Source organism: Miniopterus natalensis, chromosome 10 (genome assembly GCF_054644295.1).
Source record: "Miniopterus natalensis isolate mMinNat1 chromosome 10, mMinNat1.hap1, whole genome shotgun sequence".
Lineage (NCBI taxonomy): Eukaryota > Metazoa > Chordata > Mammalia > Chiroptera > Miniopteridae > Miniopterus > Miniopterus natalensis.
This window is the reverse complement of record NC_142090.1, coordinates 60,069,032-60,091,470: the sequence shown is the minus strand read 5'-3', so window position 1 is coordinate 60,091,470 and position 22,439 is coordinate 60,069,032. Positions and strand designations below refer to the sequence as shown.

General features: G+C 41.3%; 1 protein-coding gene across 1 annotated transcript; it reads right to left on the bottom strand.

Moving 5' to 3' along the window:
- Positions 1–16,487: 16,487 nt before the first annotated feature.
- GNG11 (G protein subunit gamma 11) lies at positions 16,488–20,461 on the bottom strand. The gene is made up of 2 exons (XM_016218793.2): positions 20,350–20,461; positions 16,488–16,906 (listed from the first exon to the last, which is right to left on the bottom strand). Exons 1-2 carry the CDS (start codon positions 20,443–20,445, stop codon positions 16,781–16,783), a joined length of 222 nt encoding a protein of 73 aa, XP_016074279.1. The 5' UTR covers positions 20,446–20,461; the 3' UTR covers positions 16,488–16,780.
- Between the last annotated feature and the right edge of the window lie 1,978 nt (positions 20,462–22,439).

Here is a 22,439-nt window from a genome sequence, read left to right as displayed (position 1 = left end):
CAGCACCACACCTCTCCTGCAAGGTGATTACTGAGGCTTTCAAGTTGTATGTTAAAGGTTGAGTAGAATTTGACGTGGTAGAATATAGAAGTAGAGGAAATCATTCTAGATATTGAAAATGGCAAAACAAAGGCACATTTTCATAAGAAAAAAAGATCGAGACCAATTTTGGAATCAGGAAGTAATCAGCTTGACATGAGTACAAGCTTTAAAAATAGGTTGAGCCTGGGTCATGGAGGCATTTGGCAGTCAGATAAGACAACCAGTCTCCACCCAATTGATAATAGTAATTCCCACGATGGTTTTCAACAAGGGAGTTGTGGTATTAAAACAGCGGTTTAAAATGACACTGTTTTGATACAACAGGGCCTTATAAAAAGATGGTTTTATGGAGAAAAAGAAAAACTATAGAAGCTGGAACATGAAGTTGGAATGTAACTATTTTAGGCTTTCTGTTTTGGTACGATAAAGGCCTTAATCAAGATGACAATGAGGCTCAGCCGGTGTGGCCCAGCTGTTGAGCATCAACCTATGACCCAGGAGATTGAGGTTTGATTCCTGATCAGGACACATCCTCGGGTTGTAGGCTTGATCCCCAGTAGGGGGCATGCAGGAGGCAGCTGATCAATGACTCTCTCATCATTGATGTTTCTCTCTCTCTTCCTTCCTCTCTCTGAAATCAATAAAGATATATTTAAAAAAAAAAAAAAGACAATGAGAACTGGAAGAAAGAATGGACCCAGAGAACATACTGAAAGACAGCAATTAAATTTGATTTGCAGGATATAGAGCAGATGGAAATTCAGGCTAAAAAGCCTCTTGAAGGTTAAAGGTAGTTGGAAAAAGAGAATCACTATTTAGTGTTCAGAAGGGGATTTGGAAATGTGAAACTAGCATCTAGAAAAGAAACCTAGGGTACTCATATTAATTTAAAAGTCATCCTCAAAGACGTGATAGCTTAAATTTTCAAAGTTGAGTTTTCCAGAGAGAAATATAGAGAAAGAAAAGAAAGTCAAAGATTAGTCCTTAGGAGGCATATACAGTGCTAAGCAAGCAAACAGACAAAGAACAAGCAGAGACTTCATTTTTTATTTTAATTCAGCCAGAGAAGCCAAGGAAAAGAAGAGGCATTTGGCACATTCTGAGGGTGTTTAAATCCTTGCAAGGGATTAAGAAGAGATTGATGAAAACAGCTCGGTCTTTGAAGAAATGTTGTTGTTAAAAGGGAGTTATAAGATGCTAGTTTGAGGAGGAAGTAGAATTGGTGAAAAGTTTCTTTTGGCTTGCTTATTTTAGGCTAGGAACATCCTGACAGCGAATTTATACAGCGTGGAGGGGAAACTTTTGGAGAGAAGAGACATAATATACGAAGAAATAATTAAGTGATGAACATTTTGGATGATGGAAGAAGGGAAAGGAATTTAAGGAATGGGGAAAGATAAGTCACAGGAAAAAAGGAAAGACTCCTTGTCCTTCCAACCACTGCCCAAAATAGATCAGTTGCAAGAATCTGGGAAAGATGTGCTCAGAAGTCCCGAGATGGACAAGATAAAGTTTCAGGGCACTGTTGCAAAAGAAAGATAAGTGAGAAATCAGATAATTTGCAGTTATTCATCTCCTCAAATGTCCACATATGAAACAGAACAGAGGGGCTGCCAAGACAGTTCTTCAGCATTCCTTTTGAAAGTGATTAATAGTAAGTTTTGCCCCATGTTTGCTGTATCTGTCATATTTAGAAAAGTCTAAACCTGGGAAAGCAAATAGGTATAGTCTATCATGTCAACATCAATTGATTAGTAAACCTGCAGCACTACTGGGCACCAGGAGAACACCCTGTGATTATTAGCAATGTCCACTTTGGGCCAAGCATGGAGGGTTGATAGGTTTGTTAAATCAGGGATCATAACTAGAAGTTCTTTGGTCTAATTTTCTGATATACAGATCAGAAGTAAGACATCATGTGGATATTCGTCACAGGTTTATACTTTCATAGAAATGTCAGGCAAAACCAACCCACTTTAAGATTCCCTAACTGAAAGAATTGGACTTCAAAACTGGATTTGGAAACCCAGAGTGTTCAAGCAGAAAGACCAGACTCCACTCATTTCTCTAAACTGGTTTCAGATTTCCTGTTTGCTCTTTCCTTCCATGTTCATCTGGGACTGGCTTGTAAACACATTGGAACTTTACATTTAAAAAGTATAAACAAAACTTGCACCACTATCCAAATTGGTTGCCTGGTATTTTTTTCAGTAGAAATAAACACTATTCCGAAGCAAAAAGCTTTCCAAATGTACTCTTAAGTGGATAAAGTGAGAGAAGATGGTAGGGAGGGAGAAGAGCAATGGTGTCTCTGTATGTAGAGAAGTCTCTGCAGATGTGGCAGGGGAGGTGGGATCGCTGTGGCAAAACACCTTCGATAGTGTCAGCCCCTATCAATGATGCAAATGTTGGTCAGCGGACCTGGGAAGAAGGCCGGGTGTGGCTGGGGCTGCAGACCTCTTCATTTGCTTCAACGCCTCAATGTAAACTGGAGATGGAAATTAGTTACAGAAAAGAAAACCAAAAGGTCCATCATTTTATTAAAGATATTTGACAAATAATAGAAATATTAATCCATTTCTTGAGTATAGTTAACATTTTGGTTGACATTGTTGAAACTAATTTCTGTCATCAACAGCTGCATTCTTGTTTTCTATACTCGTGCTATAAAATTCCTCTGCTATTATGTAGTGTATTGTTCATGTGAAGCTGTTTTTAAAGGAAGCACAGTTCTGTCTTGATAACTATCAGGAAACCACCAGAAGTTTCCTACTGTCTAAGCCAAACCAGTCAACACTGTGATCATGCTTTCACTGACATAGCCATGAACTGCATACCCCCTAAGCCTCCCCTATAGTACAGAATCCAGTGCTTTAGCACATCGTAAAATGTAATATTTCAGTAATTAGAAAAAATACACACAAAATAAAACAAAAAGGAGGAATACTTTACCTTTCTTACTAAAATAAAAATAAAAATAGTAGTCTTATTTAAACTCTTATCCAAAAAAGGAACAGACTTGCTAATGTCACGTGATACTTCCATAAATAGTACAGTATTTACATGTTTTCTTTTCTGAAAGTGGAGAATTATTGAAGAGATTAGAGAGAAAATAAGTTCACTTGTTGTTTAAGGATAATATATTAATGTTTGTGATATTTATTGTTTGTGCACAAATGATTATTCCCTTTAGTCATTTTATTAATATTTCTTACCAATCTTTGCTTTTGTGTTTATCCTTAGAAATACCTCCTTGGAGTGGGAAAGAGATCCCCCTCAGGAGTATGTATAGAACAGTGGGAGACAAGTCTAACATGGTAGATTCAAAATGTGTAGTGTAGCCCTAGCTGGGTTTGCTCAGTGGTTAGAGCGTCAGCCTGGGGACTAACGGGTCCTGGGTTCGATTCTGGCCAAGGGCACGTACCACGGTTGCTAGCTTGATCCCTGACTCCAGTCTGAGTGCAGGAGGCAACCAGTTGATATGTCTCTCTCACATTGATGTTTCTCTCTCTCTCTCTCTCCCTTCCACTCTCTCTGAAAAGCAATGAAAAAATATCCTTGGGTGAGGGTTAAAAAAATAAAAGTTTAAAAACCAAAAAAACCCCAAAATGTGTGGTGTAGAACCTTGAAACCAATCTGAATCATTTATACTTAAATCAATAAGCAGGAAAAATAAGGCCACGGAAGTTTTCTGAAAGGGGAAGTATTGTCACAATAGTGAGATCCCTCATGCGAAGGGCAGGGGTCATGCAAGCCTGTGTCTAGGAGCCTGGGAAGAGTTTGCTACCAAACAAGTTGGAAAGACTCCAAGAGCAGAGGCAGGGAGAGAAGCATGGTGGGAGAGGTTTCAAAGTCAAAGGAGAAAGGGATTCGAGTGGGAAGCAGCTTCCAATGATACAGAAGGTCGTGTGTGAAGGAGAATTTAAAGGCAGAGATCTGACCGTTGGAAAGTCATGCAGAGAAAGCTGGTGAGAAGGGAAGGGATGTGAGGCTGCAAGATTTCAAAGAGTGGGTGACTGGTGAGGAATGGATCAGGCAAACGGTGCAGGCAGTGCTCTGTGAAGTGGAAGCAAAACTGAATAAAAGCCCGGACTGTACTGCTCCCACAGGGAGCAGGAACCAGGAAAATTTCTCCTCTTGTTTCATTGTTATAATTGCTGTTGTTACTATCGATTTGGATAGAAAGTGCAAGTCACATTTTTAGGCAGAAAAGAGGAAACCAATGAAGGGTGAGAATTAGAAAATCTAAGGGATATAGCATAATATGTAGACTCACGTCCCAGGAGATCCAGGGATACAAGAGCTCAGGGAACTAGGCTTAGCGAAATAAAAAAATAACTAAAAAAGAAAGAAAAAGGAAATGTATGCATCTTCATAAGAAAAGAGAGGTACCAAGAAAGAAAGATGAACAACTGACACAGTCTCACATAGGAAGGAGAAAAAGAAGGCATACATCTGATATTTCAAACGTTTGCACTGAGTAAGAGAGCAGGACATCGGCCAGGGAGATGGCAGGTGGGAGCGAGGCTGAACTGTGGAAGAGAAGAGAGAAGTTGGTGACTGATGCAGTGGAGAATTCAAGAGAGAGGTAAAAGACAGGCAACTGTGACACGGAAAACAACCCCAATGCAGCAAAGGCCCAGGCAACACCCTGGGAGCAGGTAAACTCCAGGCTACCATGGCAGAAAGACTAATTTCCATCACAAATTAACTGGACTTTGGAGGTGAAATATTAGACAAAACAGAAGAAGGGGAGGAGAAATGTTGAAGGAGGGCTGGAGAGGAGAGGACTGGAAGGAGGCTTGGACAGAAGGATGCCAGAATGACATACTCAGGTAGAGGCTGTTTCTTCTTTGGCCTTGTAAACGCCTTTTCACTCGAGTGAATATTTGCTACATACAGAGGTGTCCTGTGGAAGACTTTTGGGGAAATGAAGGAAAGACTCAGAGACGAGATGAGTGGCAGGAGGTGATGTGAGTGGGTTTAAGGGATGAGTTGTGTACATTCAGAGCCAGAGGGGACCTTGAGAAAGTAAGTCTCAGGAATTCACACACAGGCCTCAGCTTCCCACAGGACATAACAACAGTAGAGCTGAGGGATCTTTGTCAAACTCTTCAAAGATGGTGTGAAATGATCTGACAGTGAACGATACAAGTCTGATGTTGAAATGCTGACTCCCTGGTCCAGGCTGCATAGAAGCAAAGAAAAACAGAATTTGGGGGAAAATTAGGGAGAGTGGAGGGACTATGAAGGAGGTGTAGGCAGACATCAGGATGCATACAAGGCAGAGGGAAAGATGGAGGCTTAGAAAATTCACAAACTCGTGATTGAAGATGAAAGAATTTTAAGATAAAACAGTGCTGACAGAAGTCAAGAGCAAGGGGAGATAATGAAACGCAGTAGCAGCTGCAATGCTAAAGCAAATGGGTAACACTGATAGTCTGATATTTCAGTCGGTCATTTATCACAAAGCAGGACGTGGTGTCATTATATTCTACATTCTTCCCCAGGGCGCTGCTCCCCCTGAAAGAGGGTCACGGTCCAGGCCTGAAGTGTTTTTGACCTACTGGCTCAGATGATCCAAGAAAAAAAAGGTCTGGTTTAAATAAATCATCTAAGAGCAGCAGGGGTCAGGCCCTTGACAATTTGTCAGGTTCAGAATGAGAAGCGAGGGAGAGTGAAGCGCATCAGCAATCAGCCTGCGGAGATGGCCCGGGAATTGGACAAGGTAATGACCTCCGACCTCTCATCAGTGTCTTCTACTCCCACAATCCCCCCACCACACACTCCACTATTCTCCACTCTCCCCCGTCCTCCCCCCCCCCCATGATTTTTAAGATCTTATCATGAACCTCAGAAAGTGCGGGCCAAACTGGCCTCTGGGGGAACTACAAATGACTAAAACGTAATGCGCTCAGCTCTTTAGTAACTTGGGGGATCAGAATTAAAATAGACCAATATCATTAGGTAGCTTCAAAAGGGGTAAATGAAATCAGAATATCTTCTATGTTGCAGCACAAAGTATATATCTCATAAGAGCATACAGCACAAAGATTTTCCACAAAGTAAACACAATTGTATAATTAGGTGCCTCACCCAGCGCCAAAGCATCACCAGCATCCTGGCAGCCCCTCTCTGTTCCCTTTTTTCGCACCACACACCTAAGAGCAGCCAGTCTTGGCTTCTAACACCGCAGATTTGTTTTGCATGCAAAAGTTCACTGTCATTTTGTCCACATTTTTAATGCTCTCTGGGCATAGCTCAAGGTAGAAATTATTAATATTGAAAATTGGTAAAATACCGACAAAAATACTAGTATTTTAACACTTTAAATAGCACAGCATAAGGTAGCACTGTATAGTGGAATAGCAGGATGAGCAAACCTGCCACTGGAGTCACCTGGGTTAAGGGGATTGCGAAACCTACGGTTGAAGGGTTAAAAGGGTCATCTCATTATCTTCGAAGCTGGCGGGAGATTAGGGGGAAGGGTGGAGTCAGGTCTGATGTCCTCAAGGACGAGGCCAGGTTAGCAGGCGACTGTGTCCCAGCAGAAAGGACGGCAAAAGCCAGCAGCATGAACTTTTGGGTCCTTCCGGAGGCTTCCTTACGTAGGCATGATTGATTAAATCACTGGCCATTGGCAACTGATTCAGCCTCTAGCCCCTCTTACCTCCCAGAGGTCACAGGGTGGAACGGAAAGTTTCAGCCCCCTAATCACAGGGTGGGTTCTCCGGGCACCCAGCCCCACCCCTAGGCACAGGCTTAGGGCGCTTCGTTAACATAACAAAAGGCACTCTTGTGATTCTCCTCTGGTAGGAAATTCCAAAGGTTTTAAGAGCTCGGCGCCAGAAGTGGGCAGGGACAGAGGCCAAATGTCTGTATTTCTTAATATAAATCACATGAAGTTGAACACTTATGTTGCCTACCTCTCGGGATCAAATGAAGTAACATGATGGGGTACAGAAAACAGCAAAGGGCCGTGCAGCAAGGGACACTGCGAGTGTTATGCTTATCAGTTACCTGCTGGTTGATTCATCCCCCAAATCCAGCTTTTCCTAGAATATTGAACACACGAGGAGCCGGAAGACATTTTTCTTGTTCCCACTGGTCAATAAACAGGAGAATCTCCTCACCTGTCATCTGTAATCAGGGTTGAAAAAAGAAAGTAAATACGTTTCAAAACGGAGAAAATAAGATTCAAAAGGGAGACTTTTCTGTAGAAATTTTCAGTGGCCAGAGTTACTGAATTAGTCAGAAGGGTCATTTGGCACCAGTTTTAGGTGTGTTACAGATGATACGAACAGGAATTGCACAGCGCCTATTTTTCCATTGCTTCTTAACCTCCCATTTCATTTTTGAGATATCCTGACCCTCAGGGTCTGGGGAAAAAAAAGAGATAAATTTGGATTTCATTGTGCAGTAAACAGCAGTAAGACACTCTGTTAGAGAGGTTTATAGCAAAAACCTTTTTAAGCAAAGTCCAACCAAATATCTCATTCGGCTGCAATTTTGGCTCAACTCAGTTTTTAAGAAATATAGGTTGAGATTAGTCTATTCAGGTTTTGAGAAGAAGGGGAGGAGCAGGAAGGACTCAACTTATTAAGGTGAACTCTGCCCAAGCCCAGCCGAGGGGAATGCAGATGTGCACAATGAAATTCTTTGTTATGTGCATATATATCAGATAACCCTGTGGATCCCTGTGAAAGAACTGAAAATCAGCTTCTCTAGAGAACGGAATGTACAGCGCCCAAGGAAACAATATTATGCAAAGGGAAAGTGAGATTCAAATCCTGGTTTTATCATCTAAAACCAGTATGAATGGGGGAAATTTACCTAACTATTCGTATATCAGTTTTGTCACAATAAAGTGGCAATAATCCTATCTACATTTTGTAGAGTCCTTGTGAAGATAAAATAATTAATATGCACAAAACCCGTGGCACAAAGTCAGATAAACTTGACAAATGTTAGCAAGAAGCAGGAATAGGTACAGGAGTAGGAAGAAGCTTCTAGGTAAGGAGACCACAGACCTGATCCTCTCATTGCAGCCCTGCCACTAATTTGCTGCACAGCCTTTATACATACCACTGGCCCATGCTTTCCTCATCTTAGAGGTTAGAAGGACACAGTTCTCTAAATCCTCTCACTTCTGCTACCAATTACAAGTTCAGGGGTCCTCAAGACCACCCTTAAAGTCAATAAGTGGCTAGAATGACCCACAGAAGCCACGGAGCGCTGTTTTGCTCATGACAGTTCATTATAGCTGAAAGGGACATGAAAATCAGCCGAGGGAAGTGATGCGCAGGGCAGACTCCAGGAAAGTTCCAAGGATGGAGTTTTCAGTCGCCTTCTCCCAGTGGTGTCAATGGACAACACTACTCTCTCGGAAACAATGTGCTACAATCCGCATGGAGTGTTGCCAAGCAGGGAAATTCACCGAAGCCTTGATATCCAAGCTCATTGCTGGGCCTCCATGGTCAGCTGCCCTGTGGCTGGCCTCAGTCTCCAGCCTCTGCACATGACCCCAAGACTCAATATAAGTCACAATGTAATACTTTCTGGCATGGCCCAAAGTCCTCAGGTAAACAAAGACATTCTTACCAGGCAGGACATGCAAAGGGTTTAGAGATGACCTCCCAGAAGTAGGTAGGAAAAGGCCAGACCTCTCTCTGGAACAAGGTTAAATTCTTCACTGTATACTGTCAAAAGTTTGACTTCCAGCTCTAACACTCTGCACCAGCAGCCTTCAAATTTTTACTGGCCAAAACCAACCAAAAAAATGAATTTTCCATGTTGACTTGAACACACATGTTTATAAGACAAATACCCTTTTACTATACGGAATATATACTGATATTTTAGTTTATTTTGTTTGATTAAAAATATTGGTAACATCCCACTAAATTGACCATTAATGGGTCTTAACATTCAGTTTGAAAACATTGGTCTGAGCAGGGACCTGTGAGCCAAATCCAGCCTGCTGCTTGTTTTCATGAAAATGGTTTTATTGGGACACACCTACACCCATTCGTTTATGTATTTTATTGTCTGTGCTGCTTTCATATTGGAGTAGTTGCCACAGAGATAGCACAGCCTGCAGAGGCTAAAATATTTACTAGTTGGCTCTTTACAGAAAAAGTTTGACAACCTCTGATCTAGTGTATTATTGTGATTTATGACCTCAGGAAAATACATTTATAAAATTGCCTATATTCCTTCCAATTTATGACAAATACATAACCTTACACCCATCATTTTTTTTTTTTTTTTAGTTTCTACGAATGCATACTAATGACTTGGGAAATGTCCTTCTAAAAAGGGTAAAAGAATCTTATATTTCCAGGGTCAGCTACCAAGTCAATGGATGCTCCGAGGCTGTATAATACTTTAAGCTCGTGATGTGCATGCCCTCAGACTTGGGATTGTTACTCATTAATCAAAAAGTATTCGCAAACTCCTTCCCTTCCAAATAACCTGCACCCTTTCAGCTGTAGACAAGTATGAGGAATTATGTGAGAAACTTAAAAGAAATCAGAATCCTGAGAAATACTGATTAGGATTAAGGAGAAAGAGAAATGCACTGTACCAAGAAAAAAAGTTCCAACACCGACATACACCCGAAGAAATACCAACAGGAGTCCCTCTAAAGTCCAAGTTCAGACAGAATGTTCAAAGGAATTCAAACAAGAGCAAATTTGGCAGGTGAGGAAGAAATTAAATAGCAAACCCAAATTCTCTGAACATCTCTCTCATCTCAGCCATCTAAGGCAGAATGCTAGGAAAAAACTAGAAAAAAATAAAAATGCAGGCTGCCTGGGGGTGGGGGGGGGGGTTGCTAGGACTGGTACAATATTATCAGTTTCTGAAATATTGACAGGATTGGCTTATTATAGCTTTTACCCTTACCAGACTGACTTATCAATATTTCAAACAGAAATAAAAGCTTGTGACTTCGCAGAGTCTGGCTTTATTGAAAATGAGTCCTGCATGAAGAGGCGATCCAGCTGCAGGCATTCGTCCTGTTCCATAACGTGTGGAAAGGGCATAATCAGAACCTGCAGTCCTTCTGCTTTCCAGGCATTGAGGTGCCTATAAACTGAGTTAGTCAAATTAATTTTCAAGAAGCTGCTCCTTTTCTCTTAGGTGCAATTCGGCTTGGCCATGCTAATCGTGAGGGGTTTTCCAGTCATCGGCCTGTGTGCATTACTGTCCGAGTGTGTGTCCTGACCATCCCCGCAGCTTGCCTTTAGCATCAGAATCTTCTGGTTTATCTAATGCAGCTTCTTTTCTCACATATCCCTAGCTTATGCCTGTTGGCTTCCACCGCCGAAGGTTGAAACCAAAGTCCTTATCCAATGACGTGGTTAGATTGTAAACTGTCCCCAACTTTCCACTCTTCTTTATCTCTATGCCCATTACCATGTATTTGGTGGCTCCTGCACTCAAGAGAGGGCATCTATTTTCATTCCCTTTGAATCTGGGTTGGCCTTGTGTTTTGCTTTGTACAACTGAACGCAGTGGAAGGGATGGTGTCCGGGTTATTTCCCTAGGCCTGAAGATACTTTTTATGCTTCCACTCTCTTCTTAGAACCCAGCCACACTATGACCACAAGTCCAGGCAAGACCGTTAAAGGATGAACAACATAGAACCCAGTCACCAACTCTGCCCCCGTCAACTCCTAGCCAATACCCAGCTAACCAAGCAGCTTCCAGCTGGTCCATCAAGGGACTGCTCATGAGTCATGAAACCAGCCAAGATCAGCAGAGCCCGTCCCAGATACACTGACTGGCAGACTCATGAGCAATAGCGAGTGCATTGTTCTAAGTCATTGGATTTGGGGCAGTCTATTTCAATAACTGAACAAGCATTTCCAAGACTTTTTACCAAAGGCAGTAGGCTCCATTATCTATAGGTTCCCTCTACTCTTGTTACATACATTGATAAATGCTTTCTTGGCTTGCCACACTGCTCTCAGCAAGTGAAATTTCTCCCTCTTAGTTTAATATTTAACAAATTCTTTTATTTCACTTGAGCTACTATGTCTCCTTCCATGAAATGTTCCCACAACAAAGGTAGAAAATGTCCTAGTCTTACTTGAATACTTCACTTAGGACCCTTTCTTTTCCCAAACACTTAATCCACTTACACTTTGTGCATAAAATTGATTTAATTAATTGGATTTGATTAATGCCACTACCACACGTTTCGACTGCCAGTTCCTAGAATTAGGAAAAATATTGGCTGAACTTGTCCGTAGACTGTCATGTTAATAGACTCTCAGTTCATTTGTTGAGTCAAATGAAAACAAATGGTTTTTAAATGTCTAAATTACTCCCTGCCCCAAGTTGAAAAACCCAAATATCAACAAATATTAATTTATTCTGTTTTATTATCTGCTTTTATATGAAAATAATATATGTAAATAAGAATCAGCTGAAAACCCAATTGCATACAATCTTTCAAAGCTTAATTAAAACCAAAAAAGAGAAGAGGCAAGTCTGGATGTTAGCAATTAAAGAGCATGCACACCATATTGTGATGTTCCTCATTAACACTTAATTTAGTTATAAAGAGGAAACATTTAGCGACAAAGGCCTTTGAATGTTTTAAGTAATCAGTGAACTATATCAGTGTTAGAGCTTTTAAATTATGTTTTTAAATTGTTTAATAGAGGTTTAAATGTTCCTCACCTCTTCCCTTCATCCTTTCTCTCTTAGATTGAGACACACAGACTTTTTAATACTATTTCAAAACACTCAGGCAAGACCAACTCCCTTTCCTTACTTCCCTACATAGTACCAAACAGAGCTGTGAAAGTTTGAGTAACTACAGATTCTGTAGAACAGATATATTTTTCATGTATTTCTATTTAATCTGATTACTTCCAAAAGGGATTTGAAGGTGCTCATTGATAAATATTGATCAATGCCAATACATGAGGACTTCTTATGGATTTAATGAGCTCTACTCATAGCCTAGATAATCTAGGTCATTAATTCCCAAATCAGCTCTGTGATGTAGGTCATTAGCATCATATGCCTCAGGTTGACCATAAGAAAAGGCTGAGATGACACAAGCTAAAGCCTGTGGCTACGCTTACTAGATAAAACATATAGGTTTGTACAGAGACTGAGCTTGATCACTTATTAGAAAAGATTGGTTAGTACCTTTAGGCATTTCTCTAGGGCTGACTGTCACTTAAATCATTTTGATATTTTCGAGAAAGTACTTACAGAGTCTGATTTATTTCTTCTAGGCATTCTGCCCTCATTCATGCAGTTTATGTCAGATAAAATTCTGGCACTAAGCCGAGAGATTATATTATTTAGCAAGTTAAAGTTTATCACTGTTATCATAATTTAGAGTCATGATATGATTTTTATTAAGAAGGCAAAATTATCTTACTTGGTACAGGTTAAAATTGTTGTGTTAGGCTATGATTAAAAAGAAACAACCAACCAACAAATAAAAACAACTAAAATGAGCTACTATAAAGTTCTATGTCATACTCCTGGGCTAAAGATTTCTGAGGCTATCGCAGCTGGCTTATTTTACCTATGCCAAAAGCCACTTCAGAAGATTGCCGAGCTAATAGTTCTTTTAACCCTGCATACGCACTGGCTCCTACAAGAGAGGTAGTATTGCAATAACGTTTAAGGCATGGTGTCCGTTTTGCCAGTGACACTAGCTATATGACTTTATGTAAATTATTTACCCGATACATAAGGTACTTGTGAGAATTAAAAAACATAATCTATATAGAAAGGTTACCCGGCACCAGACAAATATTAAGCACTTCATATGTACAAGCTACCATCATCATCATCACCATCATCACCATCACCATTCACCACCATCATCCTCAAAAAATATGAAAAACACTTTCCTATTCATCTTAACTTATATACCATAATGTGCTCCATCTCTACTGAGATCTGATTAATTATAATTTCTATGCATTCCATGATGTTGAACTTTGTCCAATCCACCACTATACCCTTTAAGACTAAACAAGTGCCTAGTACATACAGGGGGCTCCAAATATTTTTGTTGTTGAATGGTCTTCCCATGAGGATAGCCCAATGCACAGAGTGGGGTGGCCGGTTCATCCTAACAGGAGAGCACTTCCCTTCTCTCACCACCCAACTCCTCTCTATTAGACCAAAGGCACCTTCTCAGTAGTAGCTGCTCTTCTAGATGGTTATATTCAAAATAGAGGCTTATTTCTCCTTCTAGGACTCAGTTCGAGGGGATAATGGTGAAATATAACTATTACTGACTAAGTATCTTTGTCTTAGTAGGACAAGATTAACAGATCAACATATACTACTAGCCAAGTCATGTTGACCATACAAACTTATATGTCTGATTCATAGGACATTAATACCAAAATAGACTTACTCTCCAAAGCCTAAACATAGCCCTATAAATTTTGTTTCTGTTTTTTATTTTTAAATTAAGTTTAGTTTTAAAACCAGATAATATATCCTCAGGGTCCAAATAGTTAAAACTTTATAGAAAAATATACAATGAGAAATCTCAATCTCATTCTTGCCCACCTGGTTATACCCAACATTGGCCCTAATGGGTAGCAATATGTATTAGTTTCTTGTATGACCTGCCAATGTTTCTTTAAACAAATAAAAGCAAATGAGAATAGGCCCATAAAAAATGCTTAACATCACTAATCATCAGGGAAATGCAAATAAAAACCACAATGAGATATTACCTCACACTTGCTATAGATGTTACATTATTAGGTTATGTTATTATGGCTGTGATGGCTATTATTAAAAAGACAAGAGACAACATGTGTTGGTGAGGATTTGGAGAAAAGAGAATCCCTGTGCACTGTTGCTAAGAGTGTAAACTGGTGCAGTTACTATGGAAAACAGCATAGAGTTTCCTCGAAAATTAAAAATAGAACTACCACATGATCCAGCTATTCCACTTCTGAGAATTTATCAGAAGAAAATGAAAACATTAACTTGAAAAGATATATGCACCCCCATGTCCATTGCAGCATTATTTATGATAGCCAAGATATGGAAACTAAATGTCCCTTGATGGATGAATGGATAAAGAAAATATGAAATATTTATATATATACACACAATGGAATATTATTCAGCCATAACAAAAGAAGGAAATCTTGCCATTGCTACAGTATAATGGACCTTGAGGGCATTATGCTAAATCAATTAAGTCTGACTGAAAAAGACAAATATTGTGTGATTTCACTTATATGTGGAACCTAAAAAGGAAAAAAGAAAAGAAAAAAGAAAACCAAACTCATAGATACAGACTGATGGTTACTACAGGCAGGGAATTGAGGGTGGGTGAAATAGGTGAAGGTGATCAAAAGGTACATGAAAATCTGACTGTAAAAAATCACAGGAAATCAAGGAAATGCAAATTTAGACAATAATGAGACATCAGTTTGCAGCAACATACAAAATAAACGTCCTTAAAATACCAAGTGTGGGTGAGCTTCTACTATAGATTCTGCCTAGAAAGAGAAAAGCCAATTTTGCTAACTTGAGTTCATAGAATCTAAGTCTCAATACACAAAGCACAGTAAATATTTTATCAGTTACCAAACTACTGCAAACTACCGTGTAGTTTACCAGGAAGAAACTGAACCCATGGTTTAAATTGTACTTCACAAATTCCCACACACTAGAAGTTATTTTTATAATATATCCAAATGTGTAGCTACCATTTTTTTTCATTTTCTTTAAATGCAAGCTAATAGGTTTTTAGTAGAAAATCAAAAGGATTTTATTACACTTCTATAGGTTTGCTGAGTTACTATGACGAAACAGTAAGAAAAATAGAATAGAATTAGATTTAGTAGAAACATCTACAAGATCGGCTGTTTAAGGAAAAACCAGACATTGGATAATTTGTCATATGGTTGAAAGTATATGAAATGTAAAAGCTAGGACCTCATGGAGGTGCACGTGAATGGATAGCTGGATGTGCCTGATAGAAATTCAGGGTACTGCCTTATAATCCACAACTCTTAGAAAGTTAGGGGATAAATGTATGGATCTGGCCCCCCATGAAGGAAGCACATGATTTAATCTGCTTTACCAACAACCAGAATTGATGTTTGCTTTCTCATGCAACAGAAGAAACTTTATGACTTGAAATTGAATAGCTCATTCATGTAAAACTCAACAAGCACCAAGGTACTGAAATCTTAGGCCACCTAAATATTAAATAGTAGAAACACCTCCCAAATACTAATTGTTTTGTGGCCGTTGGAGAAAATATACATACCTTTACCGTCCTTAACCTCACCTTGGAGTAAATCATGCTTTCATCTAAAATTATCCTGGGGCTCTCGGTAATTCCGATTGACGTCAGCACTTGGGAAAAGGCAGGAAACAGAAGGAAATGGTCCCAGCTCTCAGTTTGCTATAACCTGTTCTTTCAAATGCCCCCGGGGTATCCTGTTCTTTTGCAGGGAGGGAACGGAAAGTATTTTCAGAGTGAGGGTGCTGATAGACTTTAGGAAGCTGCTAAGGGGTCACGAGCACCTCTCTGGCTTGATAAGTTACACCTACGCCTCTAGGCAGGCGAAAAGGCCCGATCCAGGAGAAACCTGGAAGAAAGGTCCCTTTCTTTGAAGTCCAACATGCAGGTGCTTTCTCAGCCAACAGAAGAAAACTGTTGGATTCGATCAGACCACGCATTCTGGCTAAAACTGCGGCAGCTGTGACCCACTATGAACATGAAGCCACGGACTGGGAAAAGGTATTTGCAACACCTTATTGACAAAGGACGAATGATCAGAAGTAGAGGGAGAATTCCTACAAGTCAACGACGAAAAAGTCAAGCAAATTTTAGACACAGGCAAAAGATTAACTGGTTCCTTTGGAGGAACAGGGAAAGAGGTGTGCTTGGCCCAGGCCTGCTGGAAAAGGCTGGCAGGAGCCGAGGCAGAGCCAAGTGCCTGTGCCAATGCCACCAGCTGCAGGGTTGGGATGCCCAAGACCTCGAGACCACGTGGGCGATGCAGCGCCCTGGGGGTGAACGTCCCGAGCTGGCCCCCCCTCCGTGTGCTCATGATCCCCGATCCCCAGTCCCCCCACTTTCCCACGGCCAGGGAGGCAGCAACACCCTGAACAAGATGTATGCGATGATAAACTCAGGAAGTGGTCTGGCCTGGTTCCTTCCTCACGCGGATCATCTGACCCCTGTCAGCATTAGGGATTCTACTCCCTCAGTTCCCTAATATTACTGTTAGGTGGAAAACATTGCAGAAGTCCGAGCTCAGCAATGTAAAACCCCTGAGAGGTCTGAAAGCAGAGGGAACTGGCCAGGAGACCTGATCCATCAAACCACCTCATCTTATATAGGTCCCAAACACCCAACATTGCATGGGGAGAAATAATGAAAGTGAATAATAATTGAAAAAGCCTTCAATCGCCAACACTCATTTTCCAGAGATAGCACTTTATTTGAGGCATCAAGCAATATACTGAAAGAGGTGAGCCATGCACAGGTAACGTCCTAATCTCCATCACTGTCCAGGTGACACTCTCTGTCCTCTTCAGGAGGGCAAGTAGCGAGCCAAGACGAGATATACAGAACCGTGTCTAGGTAAGTGCTCGAGCAAGTCCGCTTTCAATTTCGTTTTGCCTCCTTTAAGAGGCACATCGGTTTTATTTCGGAAAACTAAAACAAGCTAGTTCTTCCACGGAGGACAGAGCTTCTCCCCGGGGCTATTTAGGAAATAATGCAGCTGCCTTTCTCTTTAAAGGGGTTCTTGTCTTCTGGAATTCCTTTCACCAGAGGATCCTCCCCAGAACGTTCTTCAATGTAGTTTTTTATTTCTTCGGAACATTTAGACACCTGAAGCGGGGGGGAAGAAATAGAATGAATTAGGTCAGGATTGGTCAGGCTTTATCACCACTTTTTAGTGAAATTAATATAATGGGCTACGATCAACGTTTACAACGAGACTAAAAATATTAGAGTGCAGCACAGAGTATGTATGATATCATAAACGGTACAATCGATGTAAAATATATTTCTAACTACGGTCGGGATCAGAAGGTTTGAAAGTCATTGTATTAGGTAAATTATCCTCAGCAATTTCTATTCATTGTGACTCACATGATTTCCTTCCTCTGCTAAAACACAGTTATGACGTGTCCACAATATTTTAGGAACTAAACCATACCCTGCTTTCAATTTCCATGCTAATGAACAGATGCAGTAGTAAATTCCAAATGTTTTGGGGCATATCCTGCCAAAATTCTCACTTATTATAGGTGTGTGCCACATTCCGAATTTCACAAAATTATAGATGCTTTGGAGAAAGTCTGACTCGGGAAAGGCTGAAGTTGCCCAGTTGTCCCATTCTTTCTCTGCTCAGAATTCCTTCCCCTTAGTTAGTTGCTTGGGGGCAATGATCCTAATAAAAGACATATCTGAGGCTTATTATGCTAATCTGAGACTGTTGTGTGTATGTAATCATTTTAAACTTTATCTGAAACGGAGAAAGGATTAAAAAGCTTTTTTAAAAAGTCTATTCTTAAGAGACACCTTGCAAGAGTTAAAAAAAAGTACTAATGAGGAAAAAAATAGGATTCATGTCTTAATGAAGGCCTCTATTACTAGTAAGAAATGAGAAGCGAAAATTATAGAATGAAAGCAAATTCCAGGGGAGACCACTTACGACTAGACAAAAATGTTCCCACTGAATTTGTAATCTAGATTACTAATCTCCAAACTGTTTTAATGGTGACCACTAAAACATGTTCACATGTGTATCCCAAAATGTATATAATTATTTACTTATAAATAAGTGCAGATACTACTGTGTCAATACATCATTCATAATTATAAAACATAACCTGGAAATTATTTAAAAATAGAGATTTAAAACTAACCAAAAATAGAAATTTTAATATTTTACTCCCACACCCCAAAGTCTCCTTGCACACCACTGTGGAGGTCACTGATCTAAAATTTAAAACTAGGCATTGTACTTCTCTGGTTAAAATGTGGCAGAATAAAATATTTGCAAGTACCATTTTCTCAGGTAACATCTGCTCTCCATCACTGCTGACATTTAGAGTGTGTACGCTCTAAGTGAAATCTCAGAAGTGAGATGCAAGTATTCATAATGTGGGGTCTGAGGCCACAGAGAAATTTCTGGATAAGATTCAAGTTCCCCTAAGTCGCATCTGTTCTTAAGGAGGCTTCTTCATCATGTTTCCAAAGAGATCTGTAGTATACAAAGTACTCCTCTGATGCATTTCCTTCCATGATCAAGAGGATATGTTTGAACAACAATTAGCTGGAGCCAGAATCCAGCCTGTGAATTTCATGTCCTTGGCCCGAGCAGAGCACACAGCTCAGACATGAACAGTTGGTTGACAGAACTAACCAGCATCACAAGACTGTGTTTTAGTAACTGCCCTATCATTAGCTCTGGTGCCTTAAATGAGGAGCTAGTTAGCGTCATCGGGATTCAGGGTTTGTTTTTTTATTCTTAAAAGTAAGAGGGGTAAGTGATCTCTAAGAGTCATGGTGTTTGTCTAACCTAATACTCTATAATTCAAAGTGCATTATGAAATATGTTTGAATATTATTATTAGGACTTCGATGCATCTCCCTTTATTTCCTAAGGCCATCCTTGAAATTTTCTCTCCCTCTGGCATACAACTGGAGTTTCTGAAGTTGGAAAGCTGACCTAGCAGGGTGTGTCCTAGACGTGGATGTTGGGGAACTGGCAGGGAGGACCTGCTAATGAATGATATTTCCACAGTCAGCTGCATCCAGGCCATGCCCAACTACTAATTTGAAACTTTAAATAACCACAAGACATTTGTCTCTTTTTCCCCTACAACTTCTGCATAGTGATACTAGATATTAAGATGTTCCAACTTTGCAGACAATGCTTTACTTCAGTACATGCAACTCTGTTTAATATGTAACTTCGAAGTTTCACTGTGTGAAAAAACTAAGTGGCCAACACATGCTCTACCTCTGGGGTTTGCCATCCACAAAATCAGTCCCTTAAAGTTTCAAGAAACAAGCTTATTCATTGAGTCCCGTAACATATTTCCTTTAAACATAGCAGTATTGTTATAGCTACAAAAACTGTCAACATGGACAGAAAGGACTTTACACTCCAGAATCTAGAAAGAGCAGGGATTTTGAAGTGAAAGGTTATTTAATTTGAGAACAGAAATGTGTAAAGAGTAAAACTCAAAAAAGCCTGCATCTTCCAAAATGTGCATCCTGAGTACCAAGACTCTTGTCATGAACAGACAGACTTACCATAACTACAACAGGCAGGCAAGTGGCAATTTTACAATACCTGCTTCACTTCCACTGTTGTCTTAATTTTTTTTTCTAGTATGAAACCACAGAGAAATAAAATCAGTTTAAATTTTTCTTGCCGTGGAGAAAGGACTAGAACTTTTCCTTAAAGAAAAACAAAACAAAACAAAAACTATCAAAAAAACCTATTCCCTGACTATAGGTTGCCCGATTGAGGAAAAGAGGAAGAAACAAAGGCACAATTACTAGTAAGAAATTAAAGTCAAAGTTACAGAACCTCCAATAGATTTCAGTGGAGACTTCTGAACACTGGGGCATATATTCTCACCGAACTTGTAATCCACTTTGGTGGGCTCTACCCTTTTTCATCATGATCACTAAAAGGAATTTTCGCACGCACCTCAGTATATGTAGAATTGTTTTTAAATAAGCAGGTACTACTGTGCTCGTTCATCGCCTATGAGGCATAAACTGGGAATGATAAAGGGAGGGGAGTTACAAATAAATACAGGGATTGTAATGCTTTGCTTCCCAGCCCCAGGGGACTGCTCCTTGAACACCTCTGGAGAGGCCCTGGTGAAATTCAAAACTAGGTAATTCAAGGCGTTAAATTGTGATTTTAAAAAACCCTTTCAGATGCCATTCTTCCCATGACAAAAAAGATCAAGAAACTAAGTAGCCATCTGACTTTCGGAAACCAACTGTCTAACAGCAGGAACGTTTCCAGTCCCTCTCCCCAGCGAGGCGCCTCCGACGCCCTGACATTTGCCTTCAAATTCCTCACCGGACCCCAGCTGGCTCCCGACCTCCCGAGACTTCCCACGTCACCTGGCAGCTCCCGGCGCCACCAAAGTCCTGCTTCAAGAGAAGCTGCAAAAACAGAACAAAACTGCAACAACAACAACAACAACAGCAAACCTACTTGTTTTGCTGCAACGAACCAGGAAACGCTGACCCCGGATTATTTCAGGGAAGAAACTCTCCCGGGGCAGGCAGCTTACCTGCTGTCTCTGCAACTTCACTTCTTTGCGAAGTTGCTCAACTTCCATCTTCAGCTTTTCCTTTTCTGGCAGATCTTCGATGTGCAGGGCGGGCATCGTGGCCCCGGACCTGGGCCCTCGGGGCGGCTCTGGAAGCGGAGCGGCTGGAAGTGCTGGCAACCAGGGCGCGTCCCCGAAGCGCCGCGCGGCCCGCGCACCCCGCCCGCCGGGCGGGACGGGCCCGCCCCCCGCGCGCTGGCCCCGGCGCCCGACGGCGCAGCGCCTCCCGCCGCCCTGCCCCGCGCCCCGGGACCTCAGCCCCCCCGATCTCTCCAGGTCCCCGCAGCCCCTGGAGGCCTGCCCCGGGGAGCCCGGCGGGCGCTCCGCCCGAGGACCCCGCGCCCCGCCCGCGATCCCGCCGCGCCCTCGAGGACCGGCCTGCGCTGGGGCCCAAGAGTTGGGGGAGCTTTAGCCCACTTCCCTGGAGAAAAAAAAAACACACCCGAAGTTTTACTTTTTGTTTCCCCTTTTCCCCCTTTCCCAAGTCATATCCGGGTTTTGTTTGCGAAACAAGAAAGGAAGACCCCCCCAGGCAGGAAATAACAACTGCCCTGCGCTTCTCCGAGCGTTTCCAAAAGACGCGGCGCGGCACTTTCCCCCACTGACAGCCACATTCACTGTGGGAACTGTGGGCGCCGAAGAAAAGTCCCAGAGGGAAAACGGGGCTGGGCTGCGGTCGCAGAACACTCTCCACATCCGCACATGCCCAGCCGTCCAGCGCGTTAGATGCCCGGGAAGGGTTTTACGCATTTGGGGATAAAAGGGGGATCAGGGTATGAATGTTATTTACAACTTGCAGACATTATATAACCCTCTGCGCCCTCAGTAGCGGAGTTTTGTTTTCTTTCTTCAGGGGAGGGTTTTGTAAGGACTGGAAGGTGAGCAGATGGTACCAGGAGAGGGGAGAGCAGGGATCTGAACGGTCTCCCCCCAGAAGATTTCCTCACCTCCCCCTGCCCGCACTCGGGGGACAGTTGACACCAGGAGTCTGAATTCCTGACGCCTGCAGTCTTGGTTTCTCCACTTTCTGGAAAGCAGTACTCCTCGAGCTGCCACTTTGTAACGCCAGGAAAAGTGTCTGGTGTGAAAAATGTTTCTGTGCAATAAAAACTTTCCCCTGGACTAGAAACTCAACCCTTGTTAGTGATGCTTTAAGGGAATCGAAGAAAAGTGAAGCATGAATGTGAGAAATCTTCCCAAGCAGTCAGATATTTCTCTTTCTCTCCGGGGATTACCTCCTGCTCATACAGTCAAATTCAAGCTAAGAGTGGAGGCAGGAACTGAATATTTCAGGGTACTTGGTGGTAGACGCCCATCACCACTCCCCAGTCTGTAAGTAGAGGTTGGGTTTGTCAAACAAGCACAGTGATCTACTTGCTGAGTAGTCCTGGGTTCTAGTCTCAGCTCCCACACGGGCCGTCACTGGAAAAGTTACTTATTTTTTCCTGGATTTTGTTTTTCTAATTTGTAAAATATGTGATGGGCCTGGGGGAGAGGGGGAGGCAGTGAATTAGCTAAGGTATGTTTCCTTTCTAATTGTATGTATGTATCTACATCTGATTAATCTCTTTCAGAGAAAGAACAAATCTTAGGTTCTTTTTCTATATTAGAAATACCACACATTCCAGGATCTCCCAGACTCAAAGAAGTTAGATCAGCTGATGGAGTTTCCCCTGTGAGCAAGCTGTGAGCCAAGACAAAAACTCACATGTCTCCAGAACCCATGCATTTTTTTTTTTTTTTGATTCCCCATTGTTTAAATTTAAAAGGTTGGTTAAAAATAGCTTGAGTAAATTAGTGAAAGTAGTTAATGTGGCCTAAATTAAATAAGTGTAGCATCCAAATGAAATAAGTTGGTTAAGTAAATTAATGGGAGTATGTCTGTTCCAAATCATAAAAAGAGAGTTATTTTGGTCTGGAAATTTCTTCCTGGTGAAATCATCTAGTTGCCTGCAGTGAAAAAGAATTATAAACCCATAATGGTTTTTTAACTTCTTCTACAGTGTTATGAGACTTAAATTAGAGATGAAATACATTAGTCTATTTTTTTA